General features: G+C 39.3%; 2 protein-coding genes across 12 annotated transcripts in view; one reads left to right on the forward strand and one right to left on the reverse strand.

Moving 5' to 3' along the window:
* Positions 1–7,846, reverse strand: part of SLF1 (SMC5-SMC6 complex localization factor 1) — a 34,658-nt gene extending 26,812 nt beyond the window's left edge. The window contains exons 1-5 of one of the 6 annotated variants that reach the window (XM_039567669.1): positions 7,745–7,846; positions 6,730–6,843; positions 6,501–6,576; positions 3,965–4,208; positions 1,718–1,880 (exon numbers count right to left, since the gene is read on the reverse strand). In XM_039567669.1, coding sequence (XP_039423603.1) covers positions 1,718–1,880; positions 3,965–4,208; positions 6,501–6,576; positions 6,730–6,843 — 597 coding nt within the window. In that variant the 5' untranslated portion in view covers positions 7,745–7,846. The other 5 variants (XM_039567667.1, XM_039567668.1, XM_039567670.1 and 2 more) reach the window with 5 other exon arrangements.
* Positions 7,261–16,550, forward strand: part of KIAA0825 (KIAA0825 ortholog) — a 246,300-nt gene continuing 237,010 nt past the window's right edge. For 3 of the 6 annotated variants that reach the window (XM_039567663.1, XM_039567665.1, XM_039567664.1), the window contains exon 1: positions 7,445–7,539. The gene's annotated coding sequence lies outside the window, so the exon portion shown is untranslated. Of the gene's footprint in view, positions 7,540–16,550 lie in introns of all 6 variants that reach the window. The other 3 variants (XM_039567661.1, XM_039567666.1, XM_039567662.1) reach the window with 3 other exon arrangements.

Genomic DNA, 16,550 nt, shown 5'->3' on the forward strand with positions numbered 1-16,550 from the left:
CTTTACTTCTTATGGCCCTTCATGCACATTAGTTTCAATATGCTCATTAAAATACTCATATTGGAACAATTTATAGTACAATCTTGGCAAAAATTTATGAACTCCAGCATGCATCCAACAAAGCTTTTAAAGTCACTGTTTGAGACTAGCTTCCTAAAATCATGCATGTGTTTTAATATCCTGAACCAATACATTTGATGCCTTATAAATCAAATCAATGACAATCCCAGAGAGTATTTTAACAGTAGACTTAAAAGGCTGAGATAATAAGAACAGATACTGAAATATAAACATGAAGCAAAGACTTAGTAAAAAAAAAAAAAAGAAATGACACCAAGAATGCTCTGAACATCAGTGGAGTTTCAGCTGCCTTGAAAAGAATACAATGCTATTTTGCTAAATCCATCATCTAGACACATAAATAGATGTTTAGGGGAGGAAGAAGATTTGTATTTGCTAGAAGTAGCAGTCATATAGCACGACTACAAATTTATGAAGTTGGAACAATCTAATGACTTATACGCCAAGTACTTCTGGGACAAAGAGAGAAGAGCATGTCCATAACATTCTTTGACAAAGCCTAATATATTTGGACAAGTGCTATGATTTGATTGCCTATTTTATTCTTTTCCTTTTAAGAGACTAGGAGCCTTGGCAGTTTCCTGAGTTCTTCAGATTCATTTAAACAGAAAGCTAATGTTCTCTTGGTCTCTGAGGTGAGTTACTTCAACAAAATCTAAGCAAAAAAAGGTATGCGCAAGTTAATGGACTCGTTAAGATGGAAAGTTGTTATCACACCTGGGAGAAATTCAGGGTGCATAGCAAGAAACACATGATTTTGATAGAGATCAATAAAGGTGAGGTAGCCATAAAAACTTTACATTCATTCATCTATTAAATGTAAATGTCTATCTTAGCTGAAAGGTTTAAATGAGTGCAACTTCCCTGAACACATTTCATTAAGAGTAAGCACTAGAGTAAGAGCCCACACTGATACGTTTTATTCAGGATGTAAACATTAAGACCTTCTAACCTTCTTCTCACCCTTTTGTAACACTTTAACTACAGGGAGAGCAAAGTGCTTTGATCAGAAGAGTCCAAAGGATTTGCAAATTTTAACAAACACCGTTTTAGCTCCCACTTGCTTGCAAACGTGGTAGTTTCAATCAGCAGTTGATTAAAGCTATCCTAGAGTCTGAGGAACTACCACACTACATGAATATTCTGAGGGCTTTGAGTAGTTCCAGATCAAAATACTAAGAATTTCTGAACAGTGCATCTGGTAAGCAAACAGCTATGAAACATGGGGCATCTCTCTTAAGGGAAATAGTAACACAAAATTCTGGTTCTAGTGAATTCTGCACTAGCACAGGACCATGTGCAGATGGTATCTGGAGACTACAGCCTCTTCAGACAACCTGTTATAGTGTTCCATCAACCTCACAGCAAAAAAACCCAAGTTGTTCCTGACTTTCCATTTGTACTCATTTTCCGGTAACTGGGCACCACAGGCAATAGCCTGGCTCTGCCTACTTTGCATCCTCCCTTTGTATTTGTAAACATCCACAAGCCTTCCTATCTCTTGGATACATGGTCCCAGAATCAGAGAGTTGTCTTACCTTTAATCAAACTACAAAACATTCAGGCTGATTATATTCCCCTCCATCATTAACACTGCATTATTTATAGTAATAAATAAATAAATTAGTTTACTTACTTCAAAAAGGTAACGTCCTATATATTGCAAAGAGTAGTGTTGAGCTTCAGAGAGGCACTTTTTGTTTTGTAGAGGAGAAGTTTTACCACCGATGAATACATGAGTTATATTGTGCTCTGCATTTTTAGATGAACATATGGTTGCCTTTCCAGCTTTAAGAACTCTAAATAAACATATTTAGAAAGATGTATTTACTACATTATATTAACGCTGCCTAAAGCTACAATAACATTCACAAACTACAAGCATGCAAATGCAACTGAATAAGTCTTCTAGATGTATGGCACAGCACAAACTTCATTAGAAAGATAAAAGGGAACTTAATAGCCTTCAGAAAATGAAAGAACCCATTTAACAAAACATCCTTCTCTTCAAAATTTAACAGTACTAATTAAAATCAAGGTACACCTCCAATATATCTGAAAGTTTCACCTGTGTACCTTTTCAAGTATCAAATTTGATGACAGCAGCTATAATTTATTGCATTATCTACCCCAAAATGATGATTTTTCAGTGCAGTTTTCCTATAAATTAAGCAGATAACAAAAAATGGCACACTGCTTTTCTGACATGTAGTATGATGTTTTCGTAATGCAAATATACATTTACAGCATTGGTGCTGTCCAGTATCATATACAGAAAAGAGATTTGCTTGTCGTTGGGGCACTGTTACACATAACAGTTTCTCCAGGGACAATTTCCAGACCTGTACAGATGCAAGTGCTCCTATCTTTTAGGAAAAATGCCAGATAAAACAAAAGGTGGAAAAATAAGATCTCATGACATTCTGGATATGCATTCTGTTTTTCATAATCCAGACATATAAAAAGAAAATGGTGCTGCTCTCACACACTTACCCATCCAACAGCTAGGCACTAAAGGCAGGAAGAGCATAGAAAGGGGATACAAGGCAAAGTGTGGTTAAATATTAGAAAATAGGCTTTCCCAAAAGCTATAGAGTCCTTTATGACTGAAAACAGTAACTTGCTGAAGACAAAAATATCTACCTGTCAGTGTTTTATGACTGACTAAAAGGATCCCCATGTTGAATGCATGGGAAACAGTCTGGAAAAAACATCTTCCACAAAACTTGTTCACCTGTCTTACTGATGTTGTTCCTGTTAAAGGTTATTTCTATTGCAAGAAAAAGAAACAGACAGCATTGTGCGAGACAGCATTTCAACAGTGTTATCATGAACAGCTACATAAGCAGTTTTCACGGAAAAAGAAACAGCATTTTTCACAAGCATAGCAGGACACAGTAAGCTCTCCCACTCAGCAAAATTAGCATACTTAAAATATTTTCAGTTGGCAAAAATCAGAAGATAGCAATTTTAATTACCTCCCCCCTTCCTTATGAAATACAGACAGACATACATTCTGTGATGTAGCACACAACCCTGTACTACGATCCACCAGAAAAAATGCATGTCCCTTCTTGGCTGTGCATGTGTGACCTGAGCAGTCCTAACAAACTGGGATCTCAATAGAGAGCTGGACAGTATCTGAATAAATGGAAAGCTCTGAAACAGTGTCAGGAGATGTTCCTTTTACTGTACCAGATGCAAGCAGTACTTAAATATGCACTGCTTTCAATTCAGGAGTAGAATTTAAAGCAATGAATCCAAATGTGTAGGAAGAGTATAGAAAAGAACCATACGTTCTCAGAATTCTTGTACTTTAGTTTTCTTTCTTTCTTTCTCTTTCTTTCTTTCTTTCCTTCCTTGCTTCTTTTAGTTTTATCTTTCTTTCCTTCCTTGCTTCTTTCCTTCATTTTCCTTCATATTTCTGTCCTCCCCTTCTAAACTATGTATACATAGTTTAAACAGCATACCAGAATCATCTGTTGTAGTACAAATTACATCTTCAGAGCTACAAGAACCTGTTACATAGATGTGACACAAAGACTGATCAGGTCAGTAACAGTGCAGCCCATATCCATAAGACACAGTCAGGTCATCCAGCCAAGTGAAATAAAGTATCCAGTTCCAGCTACTATTTAAATCTAACACCCACACAAAATAAAAACTGTAAATCTTGCCTCATTAAGGAAGTTTCTGTTAGCAGCTTACTTGATAAAAACATATGCATGTTATTTTTAACACTATACTAAAAGAAGGCAAGAAAAGCAGTAATGTTACAGATTTAAAGTCATCATAAAGCATGGAAATATATTAATGAAAATAATTCAGAGTTTGGATAGCTGGAGGTTGTTATGGACCAAATTAACTGAGATGGAACTCCTACCTTCTAATACATGGCATTCGTTTATCACCTCTCTTAACAAGGAGGACAACTTTCCATCTGTGGAAGGCCCCTGGAGCACTAGAGTTTGTCAGTTCTTCACGCCATCTTTTAGGTGCAGATTGCATTTGAGGTGAATAATGGGTGTCTCTTTCAATTTCATATCCCCATTCGTACGTTGCTTCATCAAGCCATCTGCCACTTTCAGCACTATTAATTATGTACTCCTTAGTTAGTACCCACTTTCCTAAAAAGAAAATGAACTGTCAACCACAAAAGATTTTTTGTGCAGACAAATGGCAATCAACTGAAGAACTAATATAAAATTAACTTAAACCTTTCTTGTGCAAATAAAAGCTGGAATTATAAGTACCATTTTAAAAACTTCTTCCTATTACAAGAGTTCTCCACTTCAGACTTCAAAAATCTCAGAATCAAAAATCTCACAATACCACTGAAAATGATAGCTTTGTTTTCTTTTAATGATGAACTATCTTTTTACCCTTCCCAGATAAAAATACTTGTCTATCTCCTCAAAAATCTCAAACACATTTTTTCAGCTTCCCAGATTTTGTTCTTAGGACTTTCACAGAACATTGTTAAGCCCTTTATTTTTAATACCATTTGACACTTATACAACTGTACTACTTTACTACCTACGATTTTAAAGAACTGCACATTAAACATATAAGCTAGCATATACTGCTAGTGTAGTGAATATCAATATTCGGGGGACACACTTTTAGACTTTTTTTCTTTCCTCTTTCTTCTTTTCACATCCTTTTCTCTCATCCCTTGGCTCCACCTCCTCTGCCTCTCCTCTTTCATCTTCCACATGTATGCTTTTGATATAGTATGTAATGATATTCCCCTTTTCTCTGTCTCTCTCTCTTCTTACAGGTTCAGGTCAAGAGCAGTGGTTAGTACCCTGCTCCTGTATTGAAACACTACCTACGGAAGACACTGTAAGAGAAATTGACTTGAATTGTGCGAACCTAATTGGTTTCACAGAACAGCAGGGTTGACTGACAAAATGTCTCAGTGAAGGAGCACAGATGGCACTTCTACAAAACCTAGCATAGGTACCAGTAGATTTATGACTGGAAAACATATACTGTGCACAACCTGGATGTTAAAACCACTTTCATGAAAAGTTTCCATCTCAAAACCTCTGTCAGCTAGGAAGTACATGACAAATGGCATCCTTGACAGTATTTCTGCTGAACTCTGTGGAGTTCTAAATGTGTTTAAACATGATCTTTCTTCATTACTTGGAAAACCACACAGCAGGAATGAATATACTCTCTGCCATCAAGACTAAGAGCAATGATTATGCAAACGTAGCACTTTTTCTGGATTAAAAAGTATTAGATGGTATTGGGGAAGATTTGCAGTTAGAGAAACATGACAGAGTTTTGTGTTGCCATGCAGATGCTACACGTACCATTTCCACTCTGTTCAAGAAAACATCTCCAAATTTTAAACTCCAAAAAGTAAGAAAACATTAACTCAAAGGTTTAAAATTGCTACAATGAAGTGCCGTACCAGAAACCTATATTCATTTTAATATTTTTTTCCCAATGGAAACTTTTGGTCTATCTAATTTTTGCTAGAAGTGCAATCAGAATTCTATGATAGTACGAAGAATCATACATACATACATATATATACATACACACATATTTAAAAAAAATATATAAAGATATACCCCCCACTTTCTAGCAGTAAGAGATGATTGAAAATGCTTACTAATATGGTAGGAAATCAAGGAATTTACATATATCTTTAAACCCAAATGTATGTTTAGTCATTTGTCTACTGTCTCTTAATTTAAGATTATCCATCCTAACAATTGCTTTAACACTTTGGTATAATATGATATAGGGAAGATAAAGATAGTGCTTAAAAATGGTATTGTGATATCTCATAACCACAACAAATTCAAACCTCATCACAGAATCCTGACAGGTAATCAGCCTATAAAGAAATCTTATAATACAGAATTTTCATTCTAAAAGCATTTTAGTTGCTTATGTATGGGATTTCAGCATCAGGCCTTAGTTAAAGAGGAAGGACCAGAAGCTTGTGTCAGAATGGCAAGAGCTTGGAATTTTCTCTTGCTGCATAAACAGGAACTTACAGACAGTGACCTTTACCAGTGAATGTTCCATGTGAATTTGTTGTCAAAAATCCATGCTGACTACAGGTGTTCATACTCCCTCTGCCCTCTTTTAAGCACCCAAATAATTTGGGCATGACTTCATTATCTAATATAACACAAAGTTTTCTGTTTGGGAACAGAGGCAGATCCAACAAAGGGAGACAGCAGGAATACCATGTAGGAAAAAAAACCAAAAAAAAAGTGGACTTCACTTCATCATAACACTATGTTAAAAATGAAGGTTAATGGAACAAGAAGAATGAGGGTTCATGAGACGTTCATTCACAAAATGAAAACAGATAACTAAAACCCTTTCAAGGGTCGTTTCCAGACTTATGCTGTGATGCTGTGAAATTAACCAGGAAATCTTTTACTCACCAGCAGCGCAGGCAGCTAAGACCTTTTCACTCTTGCACAGCTTTTTTGCTACAAGATGTGTACAATTTCTGTATTTCTAACAAAACAAAACAACACACTTGTATCACTGGAAACATTTAAATTCTTTGTCTATTTATACACAACTAACCTATTGCACAATCCTTTCTTCTAAGGCTTGCATTTTTACTTCCTGCTCAAACCCTCTTTGCTGTTTTTTAATGAACAATACCTTACTCTCTATAAAAACACAGTTCAGCTTGAACAGACATTTGAGCAGTGCCTTCTTCTCTTGTTTTTTAAATCCAGTTATTTGTATTATCCTTTTCTGGCTGCCACTTGCCATCTGTTGAAAGAGAGAACAATCAAAAGGGAACATTAACTCACAAAATATACACCATGAAAAGTTGCTTGCAAGGCCTGACTAGTATTTACTACTTCTCTTCCAATAAAATGGGAAAACACACCAAAAGGAATGAATACTGGTACAACACATTTTAGCTCTCACTGCCTGCCGCAGCAAAGACACCTGAAAGGCGGTAACGGACTAGCCTGAGACCCTCAAACTGCAGCCTGCAGTGGGCCGAGACCCCAGGTCTGGCATCTCCTCTCCGCACCCAAATGCCCGGAGGTTCAGTCCTTCGAACCCCTGCTCCGCTGTCGGAAGTGCGGGCCGACCTCCCATCGCCCCGCAGGGGGAACCCCGCCGCCCCGATGCGCCATCGAGGCGCGGCGGGCTGGCGGCAGTCCCGCTCAGGAGGTGAAGAGCGAGCCCCCCCGGCTGCGGCGGGGAACCCTCCGGCGCTCCCGTACGGAGGCCATGGGAACGGGTGCTGTGCCAGCGCCTTACGGTGCGGTGCGGTTCTGCGTTCCGCTCCGCTCCGGCCCGTCTCGCTGCCCGCCAGGCGCCGCAGCCCAGCGCGTTCCCGCCTTCCCCCCTCCAGCCCCCGGATGTGGCGGAGCGGCCGTTCCGGGACGTTGTTACTGACGCTCCGCGGTCGCCGGGGCCTCCGGCGCGGAGCCGCAGGGGGATCCCGGCCGGGTAAGTGGCCCCGGTGGGGCTGCCCTTCCCCTCCCCGTTACCGTGCGGCCGGGCCTTGGCGCCGAGCGGGACACGGCTGGGTCCGCTGCGGCCGCCCACGGAGCACCGGCGTTCCCCGCGGCCGCCTTCTCTCCTGTGCGGCACGGCAGCGCGCTGCGCAGTGCCCGGGCTCCCCGGGGTCCGAGGCGCTGGTGGGCGCTGGCACCTGCAGCGGGAAGGCGGCGCCGAAATCCCTCTGAGGCGGCCCCGGCGGCGCAGCGCTCCAGGCCTGGCTTCAGCGCGGAGGGGGAAGGGGCGGTCCTCCCTTAGAGCGAGAGGAGGGGGTCCCCTCGAGGCGCGGGGAGGCGGGGGCAGGCGGGGGCCGGGTGGCGGAGGGCGAGCTGGAAAACGCGCCGACGCTGTTTCGGGGTCTGGAAATCACCGTCGCTGTTGCTCGGCAGAACTAAAATTGTGAAAGGCGGTCTGGCAGGGGTGTGTGTTGGTCTATAGGCAAGCTGGAACAGGCTGGCTGTAAGAGTGAGGAAAGAGACCAGGGATTTCTGACCCTCAGTACCATTTTCTCAGTATACTGGAGAAACTTTTCGAAATTTCAAAGCCACATGGTGGCTGGTCCTCACAGGGCAGGTGAGCAGATACTGCTACAGCCAGATAATGAAGCCACATCTTTTTGGTGAGGGCTTTCTGCCCTTTTGGTGAAGGGAAGGCATTCTTGCCCCTCTGATGAAGTTGGTAGAAACTTTCGTTACGAGAGTCAGTGCTTGATTTTTTTTCAATTACAAAGCAATATGAAGAGATCAAAATAATATTCAGCTTGTACCTCAAGCACTCGGTGTAGAATTTAGAAATGTAGAAATGCCAAGATTTGCTGTTTGTGAAACTTTGTTTCAGCGTCCTGCACTTTATTTTGGTCCCTTCTGTATTTGAGAGATGACTTTTGACTATTTCTGTCAGGTAATTCAGTGAACAGATAGTGCACAAGAAGTTTGTTGGTGCTTCCTAGCAAATAGAAGTAGCTTTGCAGAACACTTCTATTCGGTTTTTCTACAGTTTGGGAGTAGAATACATGCATTCAAGAAAAAAAGAAAAAGATTGAAATGCCACTTTAGACAACTGAATTGTACTTTCCCCCCTTCCATATAAATCTCATGTGACAGTGGACAAGTCACCCTGTACTCATTGAAGTAGCTCTTTAATATTTAAGACCTGTAAATTGAGATAGGTACAACAAAACTCACAAGTGCTGAGTCTTTATCACTGCAGCTTAGATCAATAGAAGCTATGCTTTGAGCTCACCACTGCTGTAAAACAGGTATTCCTGAAACACCAAAACCACATAGCTGCAGACATCTAAAATTTGACAGTAGATTGGACACTTGGTTTAAATCTGAGTTTCCCAGATTCCAAAACAGAAAAACAATTGTTCCAGGCCTCAGATGACTGTTGTCTTGCTGTTTATAAAGTATTCTGGTACCCCTGGTAGAGGGTTGGGTTTGTAACTGGGCAGAAACACCAATTTAGTCTAGTGGTTTGGTCCAAGATACTCATTACTGTTTATCTTCTGTGAGATAAGAATTAGGAGAAACGCAAAGCAGGCACCAAACTTGAAAGAATATAAAGAAGTTTATTTAACAGACCTAAAAGAAGAAAAAAAGTTATACCACCTTCAGAACTCTCCTCCTCCCCCACCATCCTCCCTTCTCCCACTGACAATGTAAAAAGACAACCCTTGAGATGTTCAGTCTGTTTAGCACTTCCATAATAACCTTGTTCAGTCCATTTAGAAAGAGAAGTCTCTTCTTGCTCATGCTATGAGAACATTATCACAACGAGACAGTCGCCCGGGTTGGTTCTCTGCCCACATGTGAGTCCCTTCCTCCCGACTTGCAGCTTTTCCCGCAACTGCTTTCGAGGGTCCACTCTTGAAGGTTTTTGGGGTTCCATTTAAGGGTTGAGCCGTTCAGAAACAAGAACAGAGGCCCTTCTCCTTCCCTGGGAGCAAAGGATCTTCCTCATCTTCATCTTTAGGACTATCTCTGGGAGCATCTCTAGGAACTGAGGTTTTCTCCTTTCCCGTTTGGAGCAAAAGTCCTCATCGCTTCCATCTCTCCCTGTCCAAACCTCTCATGAAATTACAGCTGCGTCAGCATCTGCCTATCTCAGCGCAGGTGCTTTTGCTCATGAGTTGAACGCTCCATCCCCCATATCTTCATGAAATTACAACAGGATACTCTGACATATCATAGCTTCACAACAGAATTTCAGCTTTAAGCACCTCCTCTCTCTCTTCCCTCAGGTTTTCAGCTCTTCACAACAATAAAAAGGGTTAATCTCACCTCGACCTTGCAGCTTTGCAGCTGGAATGTTGAATTTTTCTTATCACAGTGGAGAGGCGGGAAAGCCAAGCCGCTCCGGCTGCTTGCGGCAAGGCAGTGGGGGTGGTTCCACGGGTGGAACAGGGCCCACCGGCTCCAGGATGGCCGTGGCCCGGCCCAGCCTGGCCCAAGCAGGGCCTGGGCCGGGCCCACTGGGCCCCGCTCGGGCCCCGCAGCCACCTGTGCCAGCGCCGGAAACGAGAGAGAGCTTGGGGGGGAGTTTGTCTATTCTCAAGTGTGCATCACAGAGGCGGTCACAACTTTAAGTGGCTTAGAGAATTGTCCACATTCAAACTGGCCAGCTGATAGGTTCTGTCAGGTCCTAGAGGAAGCTGTAAGCACCCCTATGCAAGGACATCCCTTCCGGGACTATGCTTGCTAACCTATGACATGCCTACTGAAGTTTTTCCTATCTCTTGTTTCCTTAACGTTGCAGTTATATTTTTGCACGCAAGCATGAAGAAATAACCATCAACAACCTTTGTCACTAGTCTTTTTACAAAAATGACACTAAAAAAAATCTTAAATATTAAGAGCTAATATTCAGACTGCATTTGTTGCTTGCACTTCTCTATTGACAATGAAGATTAGTTGCATTTTCTATTTTGTACCTGTTGCACCTTTATACTTTTACTGTTAATTTGTCAGGACTGTAAAGGTATTGATTTTAACTCTTGTAAACTTTTACTTTATTTTAAACAGTTTAATTCTTACTAACTAGGAGTAGCTACTGTTGATTACCTAACTGATAACTAACAGCAGTTTTATGTCACAGGACTCTTAACAGGCTGGAGAGGTCTTCAGCGTATGATACTGTAAACTAACTCCTAGTGAAGAAATTGTATAAAAAGCTGTGAAGCTGTGTCAGGGGAGATTTAGATTAGATTAAGGTTCTTCACCCGGGGGTTGTTGGGCACCGGAACAGGCTCCCCAGGGAAGTGCTCACAGCCCCACGCCTGCCAGAATTCAAGAAGTGGTGTGACTCTTGTGCAGGCCCAGGAGTTTCACTTCAACGATCTTTGTGGTCCCTTCCAGCTCAGGATATTCTTGATTCTATCATTCATACTTATATGATGACCATTTCTTACCTTTAAGAATTAACTTTTTTTCCCATGTCTCTGGCACATAACATAGTGTGGAATCAAAATAACTGAGATCTCAAACATTTTGCATCTATTTTTTCTTTAAAATACATTGTTACCAATATGTAGCTTTAAGAAATTAAGTGATACCTGCTAAGTTTGGATTTCACTTACTCCCTGATTCTATTATTTGGTTCATTAAAAGCCTTAAATATTTTCTTTCTTTCCATCCTTGTTGTGATCTCATTATGGTAGCTAAGTATTTCTTATGTCTCATAGGTCTCATAGGGAGCAGGCTTTTTAACGGATGTATTTTTAAGTTCCTCTGGGTTTCTTTATTCTTTTAACATATTTGTCAAGTATATAGTTCAGTTGCTCAGTATGATAAATTATATTTAAGCAGATTCTCTCTGGGTTTTAGATAGTATCCACTGTTACCCATTCTCTTGTACAGTACATGTGACATCTTTTATAAAAATTAAGAAGTAATTTTCAGTGCTACACACATAGTATTTAATTTCTAAAACTTCAATTACATTTTAAGAACTATCAAGAATGGCTGTACAGCTCTCATGTCCAGTTCATTAAGAAGCCAAGATCAGAGAAATATTCCTTTTCCTCTATCACAGAAAGATTTTATTTACAGTGTATCAGGTGTCCATCTCTGTCAGACCTCTTTTCTTAATTTTATTTCCTAGAATGAAATAAAGAGAATTTTCATTTTCGTGACACTCTTCTGGCTTTCTACCTTACACTTTTTATTTCCTTTTTGTTCTATGCATATTAATATTACTGCCATGTCTTCTGCCTTGAAATTTCACTTCTTACATTTCCCACAGGTAGCTATTTTACTTCACACAGTTATCTTTCTTCAGGCCTTATTGGTGCTGCTGCTTTCTGTGTTATCACTGTTGATCCTTGTCCATAAATCTCAGTCTGTATCTCAAAGCCTCTGCCACTTTTTCCTTAACTTTGCAAGTTAGGATTTCTTTTTCTGTTTGTTCTTTTTGTGTGTGTATGTTTTGTCCGTCATAAGCGTTTTGCCTTCCTATTTTGAAAATTCTGTGTAATTACTTGCATATATTGATAGTGATAAAGTCCATGCAAAAGCATCTTCTCCATTGTGAAGTATAATCTGACAGAATTTTTTATCTAGTGGAATATATTTTGTAGTATGTGCTTAAAATACTTGCCATCATGCAAACAAGATTATCAGTTGACTGATTAACTGAAATAATCCATTGGAGCTTTTTTCTTCTGTCTCAACATAACATGTATACTTTTTGAATGATACTCCCAATGCAATAGGCAAATATTTAGTTATCACATATTTGTAAAAAAAAAACAGTCCTGAAACTACACTGAAAAATCAGTCATAAAATCTAAAACAGTATGAAGTGTCTCCACACTGCCTTCGTGTGGATAAAAATCTAACTTTATGCCACTTAAAGTCAACTTTTTCTTCATTATGAAACACTTTCTGGTTTTATTGAAACTGAAGGAATTTAAATTTTCTTCTGTAGTGATAAGGGATTGCAAGGATTAGAAATAATACAGTGTAAATCCACAGGAACTACAGGAGCTTCTTAATAGTAATCATCTTTCTATAAACATACCTGTAGTTTCTTTCATGAGCTAGTGAATAAAGGAAAGGCAGAACAAGCATTGTGAAAATTGCTGCTTTTCTTCAAGCCTTACTGATTATATAAACTCTCAGTTATCATAACTTCATACTTATTTTTAAAAACATCTTCGTGTTCTTCTCAGGATGTATCATTCATGTTTCTTTCATGTAACCATTTTTGCTCCAAAGAACATTTATTTTAATGACTGTTACAAGCTCAGCCTGTCTTCTCATCCCCTTGCATTCATCTGCCTTTTTGCCAGTTCACATTCTGTTAATGTAGGTCAGTGAATCAATGTCGATGGACATATGTAGAGAGCACAGAATAGTGTTCAGCAGCTTGTTCAGTAACTCTTCTGTACATGAGGCAATGCTATATTCTTCATGTGTATTAGCTCACTCAGTAATGAATTAGTGAACTGTATTTTATTAGTGTACTTTCAGTCTCTCATGTCTTGGACTTAGGTTTTGGTTGTTTGTTTCTTTTAAAATATAGGTATGGAATGGTTTTATTTTACATTTAATACTTAACTTTCCTACCACATAAAGTTCAAGTTTCTTTTCTTTTTCTGACGTGAGTTAGTCTGTTGCTGCTTCTTAGACCTTCCTAATCATATCACTGGTCTTCTGCCCTGTCCTAAATGCATTATATACCTGCCTGGAATACTTAATTGACCTAGTTCCCCCACTGGCCTTCTAATATTTTTTCCTGCATAGGAGATCCATTCTGATGTGATCAGCAATTTTTCATTCATCAAAGTCCTTTCACCTTCTTTTTTTCTCTTTTTTTTTTGAGAATGCCTGTAAGCTCATTCACATTGTGTTTGCTGATTACTTGTTTTTTGGGTTGTAAAACGCATTTTCTTTGTCTTTTGGTATTTTGTTCTTCTCTAAGTAACTGCATTTAAAATGGTAAATGTAGGTAATGCTCAAAGATAGTGTAAATTTTTCTTAATAATTCAATATTGTTAAATATAATCTATGTATACTATGAAAATTCCAGAATGGTTTCTTCTTTGCAATAACACCTCTCTCCACCCAGTTTTATTTCTGACTAGGCTGCTGCCAACAGCATGCCCAGAATGCAGATAAACATGAACCCTGGCTCGCAGACATTAGAAAATCAAGTTAGACATCATATAGCCAGTGGGGTAATGTGTTACATTACACTTTCTACCTTCTCTGCAGTTCACTGTACTTGACGTCAGTATAGAGGGAAAAGGTAGAAATGGTTGTGGATGGAAGAAGGAAAAAAGAAGTTAGGAGAAAGTATGGCATGAATTATTGTAGAGTAGATAATGAAGATGCAACAAGAGCAAGAAAGTATCAAAATACCCTACAGAATATTACAGTTCTGTTTTTTTATCAGTATGTAACTGGAATATAAAATTGTGACATATGGGTATCAGACATCGATTTTCTACTGAACGTGAGGTTCATAGAATGTGATGGGTTAGAAAAGACCTTAAAGATATCTAGTTTCAACTCACTACAAGCTCCCTTTTAAGTATTGAAAGACTACAGTAAGGTTTCTTCAGAGGCTTCTCATCCCCGCACTCAACAGCCCCACCTCTCTAAGCCTGTCTTCATAGCAGAGGTACTTCAGCACTGCGATCATCTTTGTCACCCTCCTCTGGACTTGTTCAAACAGATCCATGTCCTTCTTGTGTTGGGGTCCCAGAGCTGGATGCAGTGCCCCAGGTAGGGTCTCCCCAGGGCAGAGTAGAAGTTTGAGTGGTTAACAGAGGATCATAGAGGTTTAATTATCCCTTAAGGTGGAACACCTGTTACCAACAGATCTTGCAGATCTTCCTTGTCCATCTGCAGGTAACTCTTCCCATGTTTTGGTGGTGCAAAGCTTAAATGTAGATGGCTGTTCCATATACATGTAAGGACAATATCGCAGGAGAGGGAATAAAATGGAAAAAGAGCAGGATGAGGATTAATGGGGAGACTAATTAGGAGAATTTTATGTGTAGCATATTGGAGATACGTGATTTTAATCTTCTGAGGTAAATGGTAAATGCTGACTAATGTGGTAAATGTGACATGACAAATGATAGCCAGGTTTTTGTGTGTAGCAAAAACCGCCTCCAACACACATACCTCCTCCCTTTTGATTGTGTCTGACAGACAGTTTGATTTGTCCTAAGATGAAAACACCCAGTAGGAATTGTCCTAAGGTAAGAATATGAGCTGAGAATTGCAGGAGGAACTGTCTGGTTGGTTGCATAATTGATGTATTCCAGAGATGGGAGATTGACTTTGGTGCACCTTGACCAGCAAAAGGGTATAAAATGTTGCTGGAGACTGGGCAAACTGGTCTCCCGAGCTTGCAGGTAGCTTCTGGGTGAAACACCTCCCCCTACCCCCCAGCAGGGATGCCTGCAGGGTACATCCAACCCAAAGGCAGGGAAAAAACCTTTTGGAGGTTTGAATAAAAAAGCAGTAAGATCTGGTCACATACACAGATAAAATCCTACAGTAGTTCCATAGGTAGTTTGTTGTTTTGTAATTGAGCATTCTGTAAGGCCAAAGACTGTAAACCTGTATGTTTCTAGCTGAGCCTCTGATATAATAACCCTTTAGACCCACTTAGATACTGCATTAACAATATTTAGATACTCTATTAGCATTAATTTAATCATGGTCATCCACATAATCACTGTCATATTTCTTGTGCCTGACTGAGTCTTCTCTCTGCCACACTGCTATAATTGGCATAGTTGGCAGGACAACTTAATCAGGCATATTGAGCAGAGCATTTGCACACCTTTAGAAGGAAATTTGTGTGTTCAAGCACAGGAGACTAGAAGTGGACAGTATGTCATCTCTCAAAAGAACTTTTACAGTAAATTAATCTGTCTGGTTTGAAAGATGCTTCCAGATACTGGTTTGCTGCAATATTTGGAGGTATAAAATAGGCCTGAATGAATTATATTTGGAAGTGTTTCCATATTTAAGTTACTTTTCGGAGTAACACATCCACGTCTTAAATCTTCTCAGTAAATATGATATTGGAATGATTTTGTCTCTGCAGGAGACAGTGTAGAATTATCTGAGGGACTTCGTCTAGTTAAAAAGGTGTATGTGTACATGCGCCTGTCTTGAAATATATAGGATGGTGTAATCTGCTGTTCATGGGCTTTCCTAGAACAAGGCAGCACTCTTCACTAGTCCAGATAATTCATTAGAAAATATTTGTATAAGGTACTGATATAGTGAAGTATGATTATGTATTCTATGCAGAAATTTCCATGGGTTTGGTTTGGTTTATTTTTTTTTTCATTTCAGTGAATAGATTTAGGTCACTTTATAAGGAATTAAAAGGAAAATTATGTTACATAAAGAATTGTTAAATAAGAAACTTTGATTTTTTTTAGTTTTCCGTTTCTGTGTATATAATGTAGTTTAGAATTTCTTTGTATATGTTATTAATGGACTTTAATCTTAAGCTGTGTATATTTAGTCCTCAAAAGTGTCCTTTCTCACTTCATTCTTTAGTTATTCAGTGAAATTTCTTGCAGTGTGGTTTGGTTTTTAAAGACTTCAGTGATAGGACTTAATTCTTTCTGATCTGAAGATAAGAATTTAAATGTTCTCACGGGCAACAATATTCTGAGATAGAATTTGATCAGGTTTTGACTAGTTATGTGTTTTTGCTGTTGGAAAGTTGCTCTGATGGGCCATGTTTTAAATACCAGCTCAGCTTCATTTATGGACCTTACTGTAGTCTTTAGTTCCTGTACCAATATTGATCTTTACCTAAAACTCCAAGTAATATAGTTAACAACTTCCTTTTATAACTAAATATGTCATCATAGCCATCAGCTCTGTGATGTGCCTAATCTTCTCTCTTGCAGAATTCAATATCAATTCCAAGTTATCTCAATAACAATGCAAAATGCTTCCAGAGTGTTGCTCTGTTGTACT

This window comes from Corvus cornix, chromosome Z, assembly GCF_000738735.6.
Source record: "Corvus cornix cornix isolate S_Up_H32 chromosome Z, ASM73873v5, whole genome shotgun sequence".
NCBI classification, from domain to species: Eukaryota; Metazoa; Chordata; class Aves; order Passeriformes; family Corvidae; genus Corvus; species Corvus cornix.